Source organism: Colletotrichum aenigma, assembly GCF_013390185.1.
Source record: "Colletotrichum aenigma strain Cg56 chromosome Unknown KSG_Cg56_contig03, whole genome shotgun sequence".
NCBI lineage: Eukaryota > Fungi > Ascomycota > Sordariomycetes > Glomerellales > Glomerellaceae > Colletotrichum > Colletotrichum aenigma.
Genome location: NW_023500909.1, coordinates 5,764,158 through 5,781,082, shown reverse-complemented (window position 1 = coordinate 5,781,082; position 16,925 = coordinate 5,764,158). Strand labels below are relative to the sequence as shown.

At 52.4% G+C, this 16,925-nt stretch overlaps 7 protein-coding genes across 7 annotated transcripts; 3 read left to right on the top strand and 4 right to left on the bottom strand.

Moving 5' to 3' along the window:
- Nucleotides 1-382: 382 nt before the first annotated feature.
- On the bottom strand, nt 383-2,072 carry CGCA056_v005532 (Transcriptional regulatory protein moc3; the record flags this gene model as incomplete). The annotated part of the gene is made up of 2 exons (XM_037320784.1): nt 383-1,279; nt 1,365-2,072. 2 exons carry the CDS (start codon nt 2,070-2,072, stop codon nt 383-385), a joined length of 1,605 nt encoding a protein of 534 aa, XP_037180896.1.
- A 2,111-nt stretch (nt 2,073-4,183) lies between these two features.
- On the top strand, nt 4,184-4,645 carry CGCA056_v005531 (uncharacterized protein; the record flags this gene model as incomplete). Its single annotated transcript, XM_037320783.1, has 1 exon — nt 4,184-4,645. The coding sequence occupies one exon, from the start codon at nt 4,184-4,186 to the stop codon at nt 4,643-4,645; it is 462 nt and encodes a 153-aa protein (XP_037180812.1).
- Nucleotides 4,646-5,073: 428 nt separating this feature from the next.
- Nucleotides 5,074-6,814, bottom strand: CGCA056_v005530 (putative esterase/lipase; the record flags this gene model as incomplete). Its single annotated transcript, XM_037320782.1, has 3 exons — nt 5,074-5,293; nt 5,369-5,555; nt 5,611-6,814. 3 exons carry the CDS (start codon nt 6,812-6,814, stop codon nt 5,074-5,076), a joined length of 1,611 nt encoding a protein of 536 aa, XP_037180894.1.
- Nucleotides 6,815-7,302: 488 nt separating this feature from the next.
- CGCA056_v005529 (Aromatic amino acid aminotransferase) lies at nt 7,303-9,177 on the top strand (the record flags this gene model as incomplete). The annotated part of the gene is made up of 6 exons (XM_037320781.1): nt 7,303-7,441; nt 7,497-7,673; nt 7,735-8,056; nt 8,116-8,207; nt 8,256-9,034; nt 9,115-9,177. The coding sequence occupies 6 exons, from the start codon at nt 7,303-7,305 to the stop codon at nt 9,175-9,177; spliced, it is 1,572 nt and encodes a 523-aa protein (XP_037180701.1).
- Nucleotides 9,178-9,436: 259 nt separating this feature from the next.
- On the bottom strand, nt 9,437-10,239 carry CGCA056_v005528 (uncharacterized protein; the record flags this gene model as incomplete). Its single annotated transcript, XM_037320780.1, has 4 exons — nt 9,437-9,589; nt 9,670-9,693; nt 9,755-10,138; nt 10,189-10,239. The coding sequence occupies 4 exons, from the start codon at nt 10,237-10,239 to the stop codon at nt 9,437-9,439; spliced, it is 612 nt and encodes a 203-aa protein (XP_037181812.1).
- Nucleotides 10,240-11,563: 1,324 nt separating this feature from the next.
- Nucleotides 11,564-13,077, bottom strand: CGCA056_v005527 (uncharacterized protein; the record flags this gene model as incomplete). The annotated part of the gene is made up of 2 exons (XM_037320779.1): nt 11,564-12,305; nt 12,365-13,077. The coding sequence occupies 2 exons, from the start codon at nt 13,075-13,077 to the stop codon at nt 11,564-11,566; spliced, it is 1,455 nt and encodes a 484-aa protein (XP_037181813.1).
- A 1,895-nt stretch (nt 13,078-14,972) lies between these two features.
- Nucleotides 14,973-16,456, top strand: CGCA056_v005526 (uncharacterized protein; the record flags this gene model as incomplete). Its single annotated transcript, XM_037320778.1, has 2 exons — nt 14,973-15,385; nt 15,451-16,456. The coding sequence occupies 2 exons, from the start codon at nt 14,973-14,975 to the stop codon at nt 16,454-16,456; spliced, it is 1,419 nt and encodes a 472-aa protein (XP_037181814.1).
- Between the last annotated feature and the right edge of the window lie 469 nt (nt 16,457-16,925).

Sequence of the window (16,925 nt, the reverse complement as noted above, 5' to 3'; positions counted from 1 at the left end):
ACATGGATGCGCCCGCTCGTGAATATTCTGAGATCGTCGATTGGCCAACATCCATGGCGATGTTCTGGCATCCCCAGATCACTGATAGCTTCTGGTGATAGCATAGATAACAACGCCTGTCCGGCATTTCACCTAGTCCCACGCGATCTCGATGAATCCGAGACAATGGGTACGGGAACGGATGAGCCGCGGGGCGTATCGATGACCAACGTGCGTCTCAAAAGAAGCCTATTTCAACGTCAAAGAGACCCGTGAATTAGTGTAGATAGATAAGGGTTCGCCCGGAATGCAGACGACTCCTCCCACTTGCCGACTAGGCGAGTATTTCCCACGTCCCACGCCCAACACCATCCAGTCCCGAACGCCGCTACCATTGGATGACTTAAATAGGGAGACACTCTCCCGGATAAAGCTGGGCTAGCACCATCCAGTTCCAGTCCTGGCCTGCATCTCTAGCTTTCCACACCCTCTCCTCGACGAACGTCCGCGTCCGCTCGACGGTGACCGTCTTTCGATGCGTGCCTATCGAGTCGAACACATCCCGCACAGCAGTCCTGTCCTCATCATCTAACATCTCGCAGGCCGCTAGGAAGACGGGCCACAGCAACATTTTGGTCTCCGCGGGCGGCCCGCTGGTGTAGAGCATCACGTCGTGAGCCTTGCTTAACGCCTCAGCGTCTGCTGTGGGGGATGAGTTGGGGAGGTTAAAGAGACGATGCAGGTACAGGAGGGCCCCCGCTCGGTAGCATGCAGCCTGTGCACGGAACTTGCGCGACGAGCGGAACGAGAGGCTGTCAGATATCATGGGGCGCCAGGCCTCCAGCCGCATGCGGAGGGAGTCCGCTCGCAGAAGAGTATCGGAGCAGCCCGCGTTCAGCCAGCTGTCGAGGCACAACGAAGGCGGCGAAGTGTCATCCGATGTGGGGATGGTCCCGGATCCATCCAGCAGAGAGTTGGTAAAAGCAGTCTGAAGGACCTGATCTCGAACCTCCTCCGCCAGCGTGCAGAGTTCTTCGAGGAGAGGCATCATGGTCACGGTGTAGCCGAGCAGTCGGTCAGGCTTGGGCTCGTCTTCGAGCCAGACGTAAGTGGGCACTTTGGGCCGGCGCAGCTGGACGAGCGAGACCACGAGATCTTGTCTGGCCAATGCGCGGAGGTAATATCTCGCGATAGATGATACGTTTCCTCCAGCAGAAACGTGGTGCGTGATGAGAGACGCCACGTTGGACAGGACAGTAGGGATGGTAGCCTGGTGTCCTGGTTGCGCCAGAGTAACGAGCTGGACCCTGTGAGCATACGATCCATGTTCACCATCCGAGATTCACAGTCGGATGAGAACGTCCCACACGGAGCATAGAACTCACCTCCATTGCGCAAAGACCGAGAAGTAAGAAGAGAGCTTCTTCAAAGTAATAACTCGACGGTTTCATGCTTCTCAAATTGGCAAGTATTCTTGCCCTGCGATTTAGCACCGGCAGAAGCGTTTGTGAGGTGTTGTTTCCCATCCCCACAAGATATGAGTAGCCAACCGCCGACACGGCGTCTGCGACCGTCACTGGATCTTGCTGCAACATCATCAAGACGTTGGCGTTCATCTCGCATACAAACTCCTGGCCAATCAGCAGCTCAAAGGGGTGTCTGTTGAAGTAGACCTCAAAATGCGGCTGATCCCCGAGCGGCACCGTGCCAGGCGGGATGAGCGAGAAGATCCTCGGGCTTTCCACCACCAGCGTCGGCCGACACTCAGCCTCCGCCGGGGTGGTTGCCACGGCGATCGTCTCGGTCACCGAAGCCTCGCTCGCCGGAGTCTTTGGCGACGCCGCTGCTGCTCCCACTGCGCTCTTGCCACCGCTGCCACCAGCAGCGACGCCAGACGAGTCCGTAGACGGCGGCAGTGACGCGTTGGATGATCGCGAGTGGGTAGGGGCAGGCGTCTTGTACCCCTGGCAGACGTGCCGACGCCGGGCGCAAGTACCGCATGACGGACGGATCTCGTCGCACTTGACCTTAGCCCGGCGGCAGTCGATGCAGCCGTTGCGCGACCGTCGCGTTGGCGGGATCGCGGGCGCCATTGCTTCTGCTGCTGTCGTATGGGCAGAACGGACCAAAGCTCGCGAGAGGCTGATCCAGCAGAGAGGAGGGGTTCGGTTTGACGTGGCTCGGGGTAGGATCCGATTGAGTGGTGCTGTGAGATTGGATGGGATGGGATGGCGTTGATTGTTGGTGGCGTGCGGGAATCGTTATCGCTCGTTCCCCTCACTTTTCCCACAGAAGCAATAATTTTCTGCAGCAAACTGTTTGTGCTTTAGGGCCCTAGTAGGCTCAAGACAAGGGTGCGATTGTATGGACGGCGGCAGGATGCCACGTTGATGAGCGATACAGATACTTTATTATCTTATCAGATCATCTTGACCCAGCTAGGCCCCGCGACTGAGCAGGGGTCTGGCGGCCGATATTAATGAGGGGAATAAGGGCCACTTACGGCGGCACATCGGAGGTGACGAACTTGCTCGGCCGGGGCTAATTAATGTGGTGATGGCCAGTTGAGGCCCACAAAGGTATCCATTTCGGTAGTTGATCATAACGAAAATTTTCAGCACAGGATGAGGTCCTGGTCTGGTACAGTGAGTTCTGCAGCGGCATCGGGTAAGAGCCAGGTATTCCACGTTCCGGACCGAGGCATTTGGATGTTTTGTTTGGTGGTGTTCTTGCAAAGGTTCGGGTGGCATCGGCGAACCCGTTGACGTGGTCGCGCCTTGGGTGTCGTCCCATATTGATATGTTGTCCCACTGAAGAGACCAACTGATGTCGCGACAGTGTTCGGCCGATTTCCGACAGGCATTCAAGCTTAATGTTTTACCTACGCACTACGAGCGCAAATCCACCTCTATCCCGCTTAGTCAGTTGAAGTGCATTATTGAGATGACACATGCCGCCCTTCCGACTGGCAGCCAACATCGGGCTCGTCCTCTTCCTGTTTCTTGTCGGTCTCGAGATCAACCTGTCCTATCTCCTCAGCAACTGGCGAACTGCTATTAGCGTCGCGACTCTGGATATGGCCATCCCCTTTGGTCCCGGTGTCGCAGTTGCATGGGGACTAGCCTTTGCTATCGTGGACACTAATATCAATGAAGACCACCAAAGCTTGAACCAAGGCATGACAAATACATGAGTCGATTATGTGAAGGTAAAAATTGGAGGAGTCTGTATGTTTGTTGCGCAGGTGTATGATCGCACAGAGACGAGTTACGACTGAATCGCCATACTTTCCTGCATGAAGCTCGGTGAGCACAGCCTCATCTGTCGATCGACTAAGTGGGCACGATTTCCACATGTGTGGCACATGATGTGGCTGGGCGATCAACCAAAGGGAGACGTGCCTTCTATCCTATCGGGCGAAATCATCGTCACCGATTGTGCGCCAAATGTCCCTAATTCATCGATTTTCAGGGTCCGGTCGGGCCAAGTGCGATGATGTGAATCGGAAGCAGCCAGCGAAGGCTTCACTGATCGCATTTGATGTGGCCGAATGCAGCTTCGATCAGCATCCCTGAGCTCAAGCACTTCTCTCCGTTTCCTGTTTTCTAGAAATTCCAGAACACGATTTGTCTCTAAAATTCTGGACGGCTTCTGGATTCGCCAACCGTCAATGTGGCTGCCTACCCTGCGTGCCACAGGCGGTTTACGGTAGACGCTAGCTAGGATGGCTGATCCCGCTTGGCAGTAAGACTGATGACATCAACAGTCGATCCCGCCTCTCTAATGCCTGCTGGTCAGTTCATCCTGCTCAACAGCCGGCCAGACTAAATGGCTTGGGGGCCAGTCAGCCACTCGTATCCCCCGAAACGGACGAGTCCAATTGCTGCTGTGCCACGAACGATGTCATTCATCGCGCACTTGTATGGTACTAATTGAGGCGGTGATGTTACCTGGGGGGAGATCCGGCACACAGCTGGCCTGACGTGATGGCTATGACGTTCAGCAACGCTAGAAAGTCCCGTCCTAGTTGGAAAGATAAAGTCCTCGCTGTCCTGGCATGGGTTTGAGACGAAAGGAGACTGTTGTCACCGCATCAAGAAATACCAAAACACTACTATTTACAGACTACTCGTTGGGGTTGAAAGCCTTGAAATCGAACGCCCATTATCAAACCTTGAGAGACCCTACGTCAGCCGCACTCAACATGCCTTCTCTCCCCATCGAAGCTCGCGAAGTAGCTCTCGACCTCGTTGCTCGAGTGACAAGCAGCAGAGTCAGCTCGTCCGGCAGCAGAGTCCGTACCGGCGCCCGCGTTATCGGCGGTGGCATCATCGCCGCGATCGTCATCGGAGCTGTTGTTGGTATCGCGTTGATAATCCTCGCCTTCTGCCTATTCCGTCGCCACAAGAGGCAGCGCGCCAACTACGACAAGGAGATGCAAAAGTACTACGGGGACAACCGCTCCAGCATGGTCTCAAGCAACTACAACCCGAATAACGGCAACCCGCAAGGTGGTTACAACTATGGGCAAGATTACGGACAACAGCAAGGCTACGGGTATGCGCACACTGCTGCACCTGGCCAGTACGGATACGGTGCCCCGAACAACGGAGGCGTTTCGGACATGCCACCGGCGCACACAGCAGACCACGTTACAACAAAATAAGGGAAAGAAGTGTCATACATGGAGGAGGAATGTATTAAATTGTACAACTACTGTATAAACACCACGATGAACTCAATGAGATTAGATACCATTCTATTTGATGACTAATACGATCCATGCTACGTGCGATATGCCGTGGGATATACTAACACTCTTTGATGCACGCATTATGTCATGTACTGACCGCGTCGCAGAGCTATCGCGTGTGGCCTGCCTGGGGCCTATTGGTGTAGCTTTTCGTCTTTTTGGCATGTTTAGTAGAATTGTACGTGACATGTCACGCGATTGTGTTCAGGTTTAGTGGGTCGGCTCGGCAGTTGTCTCTGATATGGGATCGGGGACAGTGGCATCAACGTGAATGAACGCGGTTCGTAGAATGGGAAGAAAGTAGTTCAACCTGAATGGCTTGGATAATTCTAAAACGGATGCTAGTTGCCTGCAAAGATATTTCCTAGCTTAACCAGCTCCTCCCATCTGCCGTCTGGCTGAACCTCAATCTTTCCCTCTGGAGTCATAACCTTCATCTGATCAACTGAGGTGGTGCCAAACTCGTAGCTGTTGTCATCGTTGACAAATGCAACCAATATCCCGATCCAATCCTCCATCAGCTGTCTTTCAGTGGTCGTTGGCCCGTGGCAAATCGCAAAACTGTTGAGTGGGTTCAAAGTCAGCTTCATTCCCTCGCAAAACTTGGAAGTTCATCAAATTAGTGGTAGCTCCTACTTCCAAATCGGCCTGTCCATCGCATGTGCGACACCAAACGATGCAGGTGCCACCTTCTCATCGATGAAAGACAAACGATATGCGATGTGGTATCGCCAGACATCTTGCAGGCTGACGCCGTTATCGACTAGTGCTTTAGCCAGAGCTCGAGACGGTGCTCGCACTTGACCGTCAGACACAATGTTTCCTAAAATCATCGATATCAGCAAACGTTCTATGACTTCAGGCCTCGAGTGGCTTACCAAAAGTCTTTTGCCAATCTTCCAGCTTGTCCAACTTCGGTAACTTGTATTGCTGGATGGCTCGATCGGTAACATCGGGGGCATAGTAATTCGAAACCTGTAGCTTGAGGGCGTCTAACGTCGGCTCGGTCGGAGCGTTGTATGAAGAGTACAGCGTCTCTTCGTTTCGCACTTCGCCAATCAAAATCTTGTATCCTCTGCTCCTGAACTCGTCGGCAAACTCCTTGCTTTGCAGGTATTCGATCATCCCCGAATGCACAAAGATATCGTCCGTAACGGGCCGGAAGGTGTGGTTCTTCAAATGGGGGATTGCCTTGATAAGATCTTCCCAGCTGATGTCGCGCAAGGCTGAGAGCTTTTCAGATCCTGATAGGCTCTTTTCAATCTTGAAGTATTCGCAGAGCTCGTCGAACTGCCCTTGAACATCTGCCAAGGACTTGGGTTGCGCAGGGATCGCGTTGGAGTCCATGAAAATGCGGCGGTACAGCGAGGACTTGTCGCCAGCTTTACGGAAGTCGTACAGCATCTGCGCCTCGGCACTGTATGCACCGGCGCTGCGGCCGGCGAGGGTAATGTTGTTGGGGTCACCGCCAAAGTACGCGATGTTGTCCCGCACCCACTCGGCCGCGACCCGCTGATCCCAGAGGCCAAAGTTCCCGCCCGCCTCGCCGCCGCTTTCTCGGAGAAGATCCCCGCCAGCCAGGAAGCCGAAGACATTAAGTCGGTATCCAATGGCTACGACAATTGCGTTGAGCCCGCCCGTCGTGATGAGCTCGGTCGCATCCATGCCAGGCTCTTGAGACGGGTCTCCCATCTGAAACCAGCCGCCATGGATCCAAAGCTTCACCGGCCACTTCTTGTCCTCCTCGCCATCCTTGCACACTGGAGTCCAGATGTTGACAAAGAGGCAGTCTTCGCTGTGCGTAGCACCCTGGCCATCAGGTTTCACGACGTGAAAGGCCTTCTGAGGACACACGGCCTTGAATTTCGTCGCATCGTATGCGCTGTCTCCGCCGTTGCTGTACGAATATGAACTCGGTAGTGGTCGAGGTTTGCGCCATCTGTGCTCGCCGGTCGGGGGAAGCGCATAGGGAACGCCCGTGAATCGGCGAGACTTATCGTCGAATTGAAGGCCGCGGATCTTGCCCTTGTCCCCTAAGCTCAGCTCAACCGGCGTTTGCTGGTACGAAATGTTGTTGCCCATCTTGGTCAGGAAATATTTTGTTTGGTTTTCGAGGCTGTTCAAAAAAAAAAACGTTGCCAGCGCCCGAAGTTTAGTTATCAAACGGAAGCTCGATCTGATGTCGTGATGATATCGCTTGCTCGTCATCGGTCACAGATCTAGTCTCCGAGGGTCCGACATCCGTCCCGCTGCGGGGCCGATAGCGGCAGCAGGTGCGCTATCGCCCGCGGGACTTCCTGATAAGACATGTGGCTCGGTCGGATCTCCGGCCGAAGACTTCCCGCCTAAGCTCGTTGAGGGTGTTGACTAGACAAATTGCAATTACTAGGTTCCGTAGGAAGGAAATGGAGAATGGTGAAATTGAGATTAGATAAGAAGCCATAGATCACGAGTGCAGCGCTGGTTTACCTCAGCTGTATGAACATATTCTGTACCCGAGTTACTAATTATCTTCAGACAAAGTGTTCCGCACCGCTGTCTATCAAGCCATCCTCTCTTACACGGGCAAAATGGGCAGCATCGACCGAGTCCCTTCCAACGTGGACCTAACCCACCACATCAATGCCAAGAGCAAAGCCCGCCACCCCTCGCCATTGAAAGACATTATCAAGTTTATGGGCTATGATGGGATGATTAGTTTTGCTGGAGGTATTTCAAATTCGCAGTGAAGGTATTGACATTCTGATGCTGAAGAAGCCCATAGGACTTCCTCATCCATCTCTTTTCCCGCTTGAAGAGGCCAAGTTCAGCTGTTTGACTCCGGAAGCGTCCCTCGCCGGAGACCGCAAGGTGGGGGCCGAGAACTCGGACATACTGAGTCTCACTCTTGGCCGGGGTGCATCGCCTGGCGATCTAGAGTTGTCTCAATTTTTGCAATATGGTATAAAACCAATCCCGAGTTCCAATCAATGGAATGAAACATAAATCTGACTTCATGATAGGCTCTGGGGCCGGCAACCGCCAGCTAGTTGAACTAGCCAAAGAGCTGACTGAGACGGTTCATGCGCCTCCATGCGATTACGAATGTCTGCTGCATCCGGGAAATACGAACGCTTGGGCAAAAATTGTCGGACTTCTTTGTGAAGAAAACGACTTTGTTCTCGTCGAGGAGTTTACCTATCCTTCGGCTCAGGCTCTGTGGATCCCCCTTGGGATCAAGGCCGTGCCCATCCCAGCCGATGCAGATGGTATCTTGTCACAAGACCTCCGATCAACTCTCCAGAACTGGGACGAGGAGAAGAGAGGGGGCCCTAGACCTAAAGTGTACGTTCTTTTCCAGTAACAGCACTGAGGTCTCGGCTTTGAGATCTGACTAGAAGCAGACTTTACTTGGTTTCCGTGGGATCAAACCCCACCGGTATCACTATCTCAGCCCAGAGGCGTAGGGAGATATACGACGTTTGTGTTGAATTTGGTAAGAGCAGACCTCATCAGATGTTATTCGAAAACTCACAGTGCGCAGACATCATCATCGTCGAGGACGACCCGTACTATTTCTTGCAATTCCCCGGGTACCTTACCCCGAAGGAAACCGCATTCCAACCCAAGCCGACAAAGGAATTTCTCAAGAGTCTGGTCCCGACATTTCTGTCAATGGATGTCCAAGGCCGTGTGATTCGCCTAGAATCTTTCTCAAAGACCCTTTTCCCAGGCCTTCGCATGGGATACTTCGTGGCCAACCCTGTCTTCACTGAACGTCTTCTCCGCGCGACAGAAGTTGAGACACAAGACCCGGCAGGTCTCAGCCAAGCTCTTGTATTGGGCTTACTCCGACGCTGGGGCATTGACGGCTATCTGACCTGGCTTCAGAGTCTCCAGTTCCAGTACCGTGAGAGGAGAGACTGGCTACTTGACGCGTTCCACACACACTTTGTTGTTCTCCCGGCCGCGAAGTCACCAGTATCCCAGGCGCAGGGACTCGTCGCGTGTGTAAGGTCTCAACAAAGTGGAGAGTTGCGACCAGTCTTCAGCTTCGTGGACCCTGGTGCTGGCATGTTCGTCTGGTGCAAGTTCTACTTTGATGGTATTGATGAGTTCATGGATATGGAAAAGTCTGGCGTCAGCAAAGACGCCGAGCAAGATTTTGCGGACGAGTTATGGAAAGCGTGGGCTACTGAGCTCGTACTTCTGACACCGGGATCTTATTATCATGCGTGGCAAGGGCCGGACATGACGACAACAAAGGCACGAGGTGCCGACCCACGAACGGCGCACTTCCGCTTTTCGTTCGCAACACCGACGGTAAGTAAAGACACAGATAGTCCAAACTCATTCAAGAGTCATTTTGGCCCCACTTGCTAACGATATTACTCGCTGTACAGAAGGAGCAGATCGATACTGGCGTTGAACGCCTGTCAAAGGTCGTAGAGAGGTATTGGCGGTGAACATGCCGCGAGATGGAAAGTCTATCGGGCTTAGACATTATCTGAATTAATATTTTGCTATTAAGAAATATGCGATGAGTAGTGAGAGCTCAATCTCGCGTCCACTGCCAATGATAAATTTACCAATACGCCCTGCCTTATGTGAAAAATATGTGTCCAAAGAAGAGAAACCTGCTCCATCCGAGCCATTTAGGACCAAGCAAAGACGTGATTGCTGTCTGATCCATGTGAAATGCCAATTCAACCCGCCCGATGTTTCTTAACAGTCTTCCCAACGAACGATGACATTCCAGTTGTCAGGGTGGAAGGCCTGCCCAGCAAACTTGGGTCGAGTCTGTTGGCACATCGTTTGGATCGCATAGATGCCAGCCGTAATGGAGCTGAAACCACTGAGTTCTCTCGTTTGCGCTCCCTGCCACAAATCATCCATCAGCCTCCTTCAGGTCTTACGAGGAAATGGGGGGTCGTGTTCAGAAAAGGAGGGAGACTTACATCGTTACACCACCAAACGGCGACCTGGTGATCAAAATAGGTCAGCTAAAGCCGACTTCAACGCAGATGTTCTTTTCTCTCTTACCTTGTAACCGCAACTAACCCTGCCGCAGTTTGCCGGGCCACCACCGTTCTTTGGCCTTCCCCCAATGTCGTTGAGGTATCGGACCGCACTCATGACCTCGGATGACTTGGCCGGTTCGAAATTGTCGCAGATGACCCTGTCGAGCGGGAACGTCGTCACAGCGCGGCTCTGCAATTTATGTGGACTCTTTATATCTTCCTCCTGTTCTGGGAGATCATCAATGTTGAATGATCTCTTGAAGTCCGGGTTGATTTTCTCAATCTGCTGAATGACTTCCTCCGCCGTTCCGTTTAGGCGAAGCGCATCTCCACTTGGATGGGCTCTTACTTCCCACTCAGGCACAAAGACATCGTATCCTGGAATTGAAGACTCGGTTGCTACGGTCTAAAATCTTGTTAGCGTACGTTCCAGATACTTCTAGAATTGCAACAAACCAAAATGGCCATCAAGGCCGCCATTAGCAGGGCAAAGTATCCGGTATACATGTTGAACGAGTGTGGTGCGATGAACTCAAGGCCGAACCTGGGCTGAGCTGTCGAATTGTTGGCTGATGGTCAAGTGGGGTAGAACCGATCTGAAGGCAGACATTTTCTTAATAAAGTATTCGGAAGACAGTGTCTGGAGACCGTAGATCCGCTACGGCACTGTTGTAATACAACACAAGAAATGCAAGAGGAATACAAGTCTCTCCAAGACATGCCCAGAGAGGACCAAGCCACGGCGAAGCCTTGGTGGCTTCCGCGAAGGGCAAAAAGATCGCAGTCTTTGCGTTTGACAAAAAGAAGCAATCTTTCAATACGGGTCTGCTTGTGGAAAAGAAATGATCCAAGCTTCCAAGAGCGAAGCGCGAGTTGCTAGGCGGGGTAGTAGCAATGCCGGGGAAAGACCCCTTTAAGCCATGTCAATCACCCTACTAACATAAGCCTGTATCTGAAAGAGATTGATAGACTGTCCTGTGGGCTGTTGGAGAGGGAAGATCGACAGCGTTGCCCCTAGAATGCGCAAACAGCTAATCAAGTCGCCCGATCGGGTCCTTAGGAGGAGCAAGGGATGGCTCGGCTTTGTAAGTATGTGGGAATGAGGTATGGATCTCTCAAAAGATTCGACATCAGTCAATCAGCCGTTTCTTCAACTCATCGACATTTCCGAAACCGCATCTACTGCTCTCGAACCCTACAGGTCTGTCGAACCACCGCTGAAAGAGGTTTCCCTTGCGTGTCTGGTCAACGAAAGGCGTTTTGTGTGCTCATCAGGGCGGAGCCACCGGAAAAAGCACGTGTGTTTTTCAACAAACATTTCCAAGAGGTACATGCATTTTGCCTTGAGCAATATTCCATTCAGCATCGATTATTGTCTTGGACCAACAAACACCCGACCGGGCCACATACCCCAAGAACCATGGAGTTTTGGCCACCGGCTACCCCTTGCCGGATTGCCAAAGGTTTGATGGCAGAAACACTCAACGGCGGGCGAGCTCCAAAGTCCGAGTGCTTCGCGTTGCCTACCCCATCAAACTTAACACAAGCAGTTGGCAGAAACATAAGCTCCGAAGAGTACCGGGACCGGGACCCACCCGGAGTTGCTGGGTATCTACACTTCGGGCCGATGTCGATTTGCGGCCGTAGGATGATGTACGCGATGGAAGTTGGACGCAGCGGGACAAAACTGCTCTAGACACGCTGCAAACCGCTCAGTAGCCCTTCGTCTAAGTGCTATGTTGTCAATTCAAGTTTCATTAAGCAATATGACGGAGCTTCTCTCGTCAATCTGGTTTCTGTTCTATCCCTTTCCGGCTGTCTGCCAAGGTCTCTATTTCGTGTTGTCTGCAGGATCGGTAGCTTCGTATCTCACTGCTGTGACAACATCCAGTTGTATATACGGCCCCTCCACAATCACCGGCAACGAGTATGGCGGCGACGGAACTTCGTATGAGCGCACCGATCGCACAACGGGCATTTCGTGCGCATTGACGTACGACTTTCCCCAAGGTCGTAAGCCTCCATGTCTCCACCACCACCACTCTTTCTTCCCGACGCTGTTCGTAGGTTGGAGCTCCGAGATGGGAACCCTTCTGCTGATTGGTCCTCGAATGATGACTCGGTGCCCGTACTCGCGTATCGGGGTTCGCATGAAGGCGTACCTATCAAGCCCTGTATCGTGCACATCTTGAGGTGCGCTGAAGATGATCGTTGTTGTCCATAAGATGCAGTTGAAGAGGCCGTTCGCGGCCAGGACGCAGCCAGCGAATGCGAAATATGGTATACCAAGGTCGATCCCTAATAGAGACGTGATTCGGCCGACGACTAATGGAACGCTACAGCCGATGTAGACGAACGGGTACAGCAAGAATGCCGGATGGTAGCCGGAGAGTTGTCGCTGTCCCGTTTCTTGGTTGTTGCGCTTTTCTGGCAAGTGCCGGCAGCTCCGCTTCTGACGCCATAAGGTGAAGAAAACAAACGAGTACAAGAATATCGTGAGAACGATGGACACGATAACCCAAAAGTAGTGAGCCCACAGGCGCCAAGGGTCGTATGCCGTGGAGATCCAACACCTAGTCGCCGCGTGTTAGATGACATGGAGTAACATTATCGGTTCACAGCTGTGTCTTACCACACATTCGCTCTCATGAAGAAGGACTCCCCAGGTGGTGCGGTTCGTGCAGTGATTCCGACACCGGCGCCATTGACTACAAAATCAAACGTCCAGAGAACAGCGATCGCAGTGTATACCGCCCATGGCGGCACCTTGTGACCCAGACCGACGGTCAAAAACGTATTGACCGAGATGAGCGACAGGAACAAACTTGCGGCCAAATTACTCGTGGAACCCAACCAGCCTTGAGCCCAGCAAACCGATGATGGAGCAAATATTCCGTCCGCGTAAACCCAGTAGAAGCTTAGGCCGTATGCCAACGCTTCCATCATATCTGCGATCAGCAGATTGTAGACAAGGATAGGAAACGGGTTCCGGGCCTTCACCGCCTCCTCGACCCGTCTTCGTTCCGCCTCGGCATTTCGTTGTTCTTCTTCGGCGGCTAATCTGTCGAGTTCTTGAAGCCGAGCGAAGCCTTGCGCCCCAGATGCGGGCGCGTCAAGCCCGAGAGTGAGGTCCGGAACTCCGCCAATGACGACATTTGGCCGTGCGTCGTCGGGCTGCTTCTTTTGGGTCAGCCGCTCCTTCAAGAGCTTATACGAAATGAAGAGCCAAAGAATCAACGTTGATAGGAACGAAAGGAATGAAACTGCAGTCAAAATGATGAGTCCACTGCGATGGTTCTCCGGAAGGGGTGCCAGTGTCCCGCGCAATTGCGCCGCAGTGGACATGATTGAGCTGACATTGAAGCATGTGAAGCGACGCGCGTAAGGATAGGACTGTCATGAAAGATATAATAACCCAAGGACTACACGTTGTACATATTCTGCCTTCAAAGACGTGAATGTCGTTCGGATTTGCCCTTCTTTAGGCATTCCACAAAGCTTACTCGATCCTTGGCCCATGCCTTTCTCAGAGCCGTTTAATGCCCGCGGGGTGAATTCTGCCAGCAAGATCGACAGAATTGATCCCTTTTGAGCCTACATAAGCGCATACAGAGGGGAAAGTCAAAACTCTGTCGATCGTGAACCAATGAGTAGAAGGTCGTGCCGGTAAAACTCTAACACCAGTTGCTTCGCGACTGAAGTCAAAGTCGCGTGGCTTTCCGCCTTCTAGTTCGTCACCTCGTATGCTTCGGGCGATCAAGGTTGCTAATGGCGAAATATGTCCTAGTTACATGGCGGATCGCATGTGTTTCATACCATCTCACCTACAAGCATTGACCGCGTTGGCGGTTGCAGACGACATGGACACACGTGGTTTAGATTGCTGAGAGAACCTCCGCGGAGCCACCAGCTACCCGACCGGCTCGGATTCTACAGCTGGTTCTGCTGGCTTCAGCTCGTAGTAATAGACTTCAGCCTGACTAGCAAGCCAACACGCTCGTAGGGCGATCAATCGCTCAGGTCTTTCTGGCCCTGGCTTCGTCGCAGCTTTTCGTTATCGGGGATATGCGGGGAACTGGCCCGTCCTCTGCTGTTGTCCAGGTTGACCTTCCAGCCCGGCTCGAGGCCCGAATCAGCCCAGCGAATCATAGGACTTAGCGAAAACTAGGAGTCTCACAGTTCAACCTAGAGGCCCACGCTGATAGACTTGATGTTTTCAATTCAACGACGGAGCCGAAGGAATCCGACAGGCAGAGACAGGTGCGATACCTCCGAGTAAGTCATGTGCTGTTCATCCAGAAGGATTGGCTTCTGAAAAGTCGCATTGCCAAGTTCCGGCACCAAGATCTTCTCCGTGCCACGGATGTTGGGAGATTCGGGTGCCACGGTCCCGGGCAGTCAGGAGCGCATTGGCAGCTGGCGCTCCCGACTTACTAAAATGAACGAGAGGGGATAGAAATCGAATGCGGTACCGAACTTCCTTTAAGGCATGACATCGTCTTGGTATGGATTCCTTTCACTCGGCATCTTCCGACAAATAAGTAGCCTGCGCGGCGTTTATCAGACTGCCTGACTGCTTCAACGTTGCCGAGGAACGGCCGGGAGTGAAGAGCAGGGTCCTGGCGCCAATTTGGGCTAATTACTCTTTTAACCCAACTTGAAAACCAGTGCAAGCCACGGTACTCAGACAGAGTTAATCCGTGCCCGGTGGGTTGGGCAGATCAGTGAACAAAGACATCGCACGGGACGAAGAGGGCAGAAATATACTACTTTTGTTGAGATGAAGAGGTTTGAGATTGTTCAATTAGGACTTGGCGGCCTATTGATTCCTTATAGGTCTCAAAAGGCTAGTGGACCTTGTTCACAGACCTGACATTGATAGCAAGTTTTGACGTGGGAAGCTTCACATGAGTGCTTAGAGATGGATATTGTAGCCCAGTGCGGACTCACTGGCTCCCCGCGATACTACAACGTACAGATCTAAACGACGATATTCGACTCACATGCTCTCGATCTTCGGCGTTTTCAAAGAAAGCCGCTCGCATGCAGCTCGCATGCACGATGAAACTCAAGTCAAGCTGGCAGATGAACCTCGGCACAGAGTAGTCATGTTTCAAACCTCCCGGCCGATGTTGCCGCACGGCCCGTCGAAACACGAGTCGAACAGCCCAGATCGAGTAAGTCTGTTCCAAACAAACTTGCTCTTTGAATGAATTTCATTATTGAGATTCACCGCGATAATGGATCCGATTACGATTATCACTGCGGCAGCGTCACTGGCGGGCGCCGTCTTGACCGCGTCGCTGAAGATCAAAAATACCTTGGACCACTTGGATAACGCGCCACAGAATGTGTGCGATATCGCCGAGGAGATTTACGCGGTTCAGTACGCGCTCAGTCAAGTCGAGGATGTGGTCCGTCGGGACCCCAACGTGATTGATCGGCTCGCTCTCGAGGACGTGTTTGCCTTGGCTGTCAAGGGGTGTCATGCGACATTGTTGCTCATCCACAAGGAGTATGAGCAGCTGTTCGCCAAGAGCGACTGGAAGACAAAGATCCTAGTATTGTGGAAAGATGGGGAGATGACCCGACTTCTCGGCCGGCTCGACAGGAAAAAGGCTACGCTCACCTTGCTCACGCAAACGCTCAATTTGTGAGTCCTATATAGAGCTGCCCTTGTGGTGATCAGCTTCTAGTCTGGCTAACGGCTTCGCGCAGACGCTCTACTCAAGATATCAAAGACCTGCTCATCCAAAACCAATCGACTCTTATTGCAGCGAGACAAGACAGCTTCGAGACTGTTCCCGTCAAGACAGGCCCTGGAGCGAAAGCTGCCGACCCCGCTGAGGAGGACCAGCTTGATAGCGTTTACGGTGATAATGAGTCGATACTGAGCACCACCGAGTTTGACTTCGATTATGACTTGATCAACACGAAGACCTACAGGCGGGCCCTTGCAAGAGCGCAAGCCGCCAGCAGGACACCCAAGTCCGCGCCAATGAATGTGGATAAGCCACTTCCGGAGCTCATCGAGGAGGCTTCGCCTGCATCTCCGGAACCTGTTGCGGAGGAAAAGTTGGATGACGTCACTGAATCAGTCAACCTATCTGGAGAGACTCTGGCATCCCAGTACACACTGAGCAGGGCAACTACTCTGCTGCCGGAGTATGATGCAGTCGAGAGCAGCAATCTTAGTCCAGTATCCTCGACAACTTCGGTTGAAAAGCACGTCCAGTCTGAGACCAACTTGAGCAACTCGCAACATCAGGTTCCAGCTCCACAATCTACGTCGGAAATTTCACTGGCGTTTGAACCGTCGAAAGATGAGAAAGACCCGAAACGGTTGATAGGGAAGATTCATAGACATGCTTCCAGAGGGCGACTACATCAAGTCGACGGAGACGAGAAGCCTCACAGAAGGAGACCTCACGGAAGACCTCCTTTCCTGAAGACCGAAGACTCGTCTCCGTTTGCTTCATCTCAATCACTCCCCTCCGAAGTTGCAATAAAGCAAGAAGATGCGGTTGAAAACGAAAATGACGGCAAACGCGACAAAATCAGACAACGGCACAAGTGCGGTCGTAGAGCTGAAATTCGGCAACGGCACCAAAAGGGGGTTGAGGAGGCCATCGGGAAGGTGGAAGACACGATGCGTCGTCAGCTTAGCCTTGCTGATCCCCCGTCTCTGAGAAGAGAAAGAGGTCGTCGACGACAGGCTGCCTAATTCCGTGGATTGAGATGAAAGGGGAAGAAACAGGACCACAAAGATTGTAGACGCCACAATAGGATGCAATCAGTTACCATGTTTCAACCCGCAATATGTGCATTAATCATGTTCATCTGATAGAAAGAACTTGCGATCTTTGATTCATCATTTGACACCCTACCCTGTCACGTTGTAGGTGGGCTGAGTATAGCGGAGATGATCGGTCACCTTTATAAGCTCCTAAGCTAGTCGCTGAAGATGGTTTCTGAAATGACGATGGAAAAGGAAAGAATTAAGGTGAAAGTAATAGCAAGATGGCTGGCATAATGTGAACACAATGATGACACCAGCTCGCTATTTAGAGCCCACAGCTTCATGTTTACTTGCCTTTTGGAGTCACAGCATCGTTCCGGCACGCGTCAGTTCCCGGCGTTTCCATGGGGATCGACTGCCGCTTGCGTACTACTCATCCACAACTATTCATACC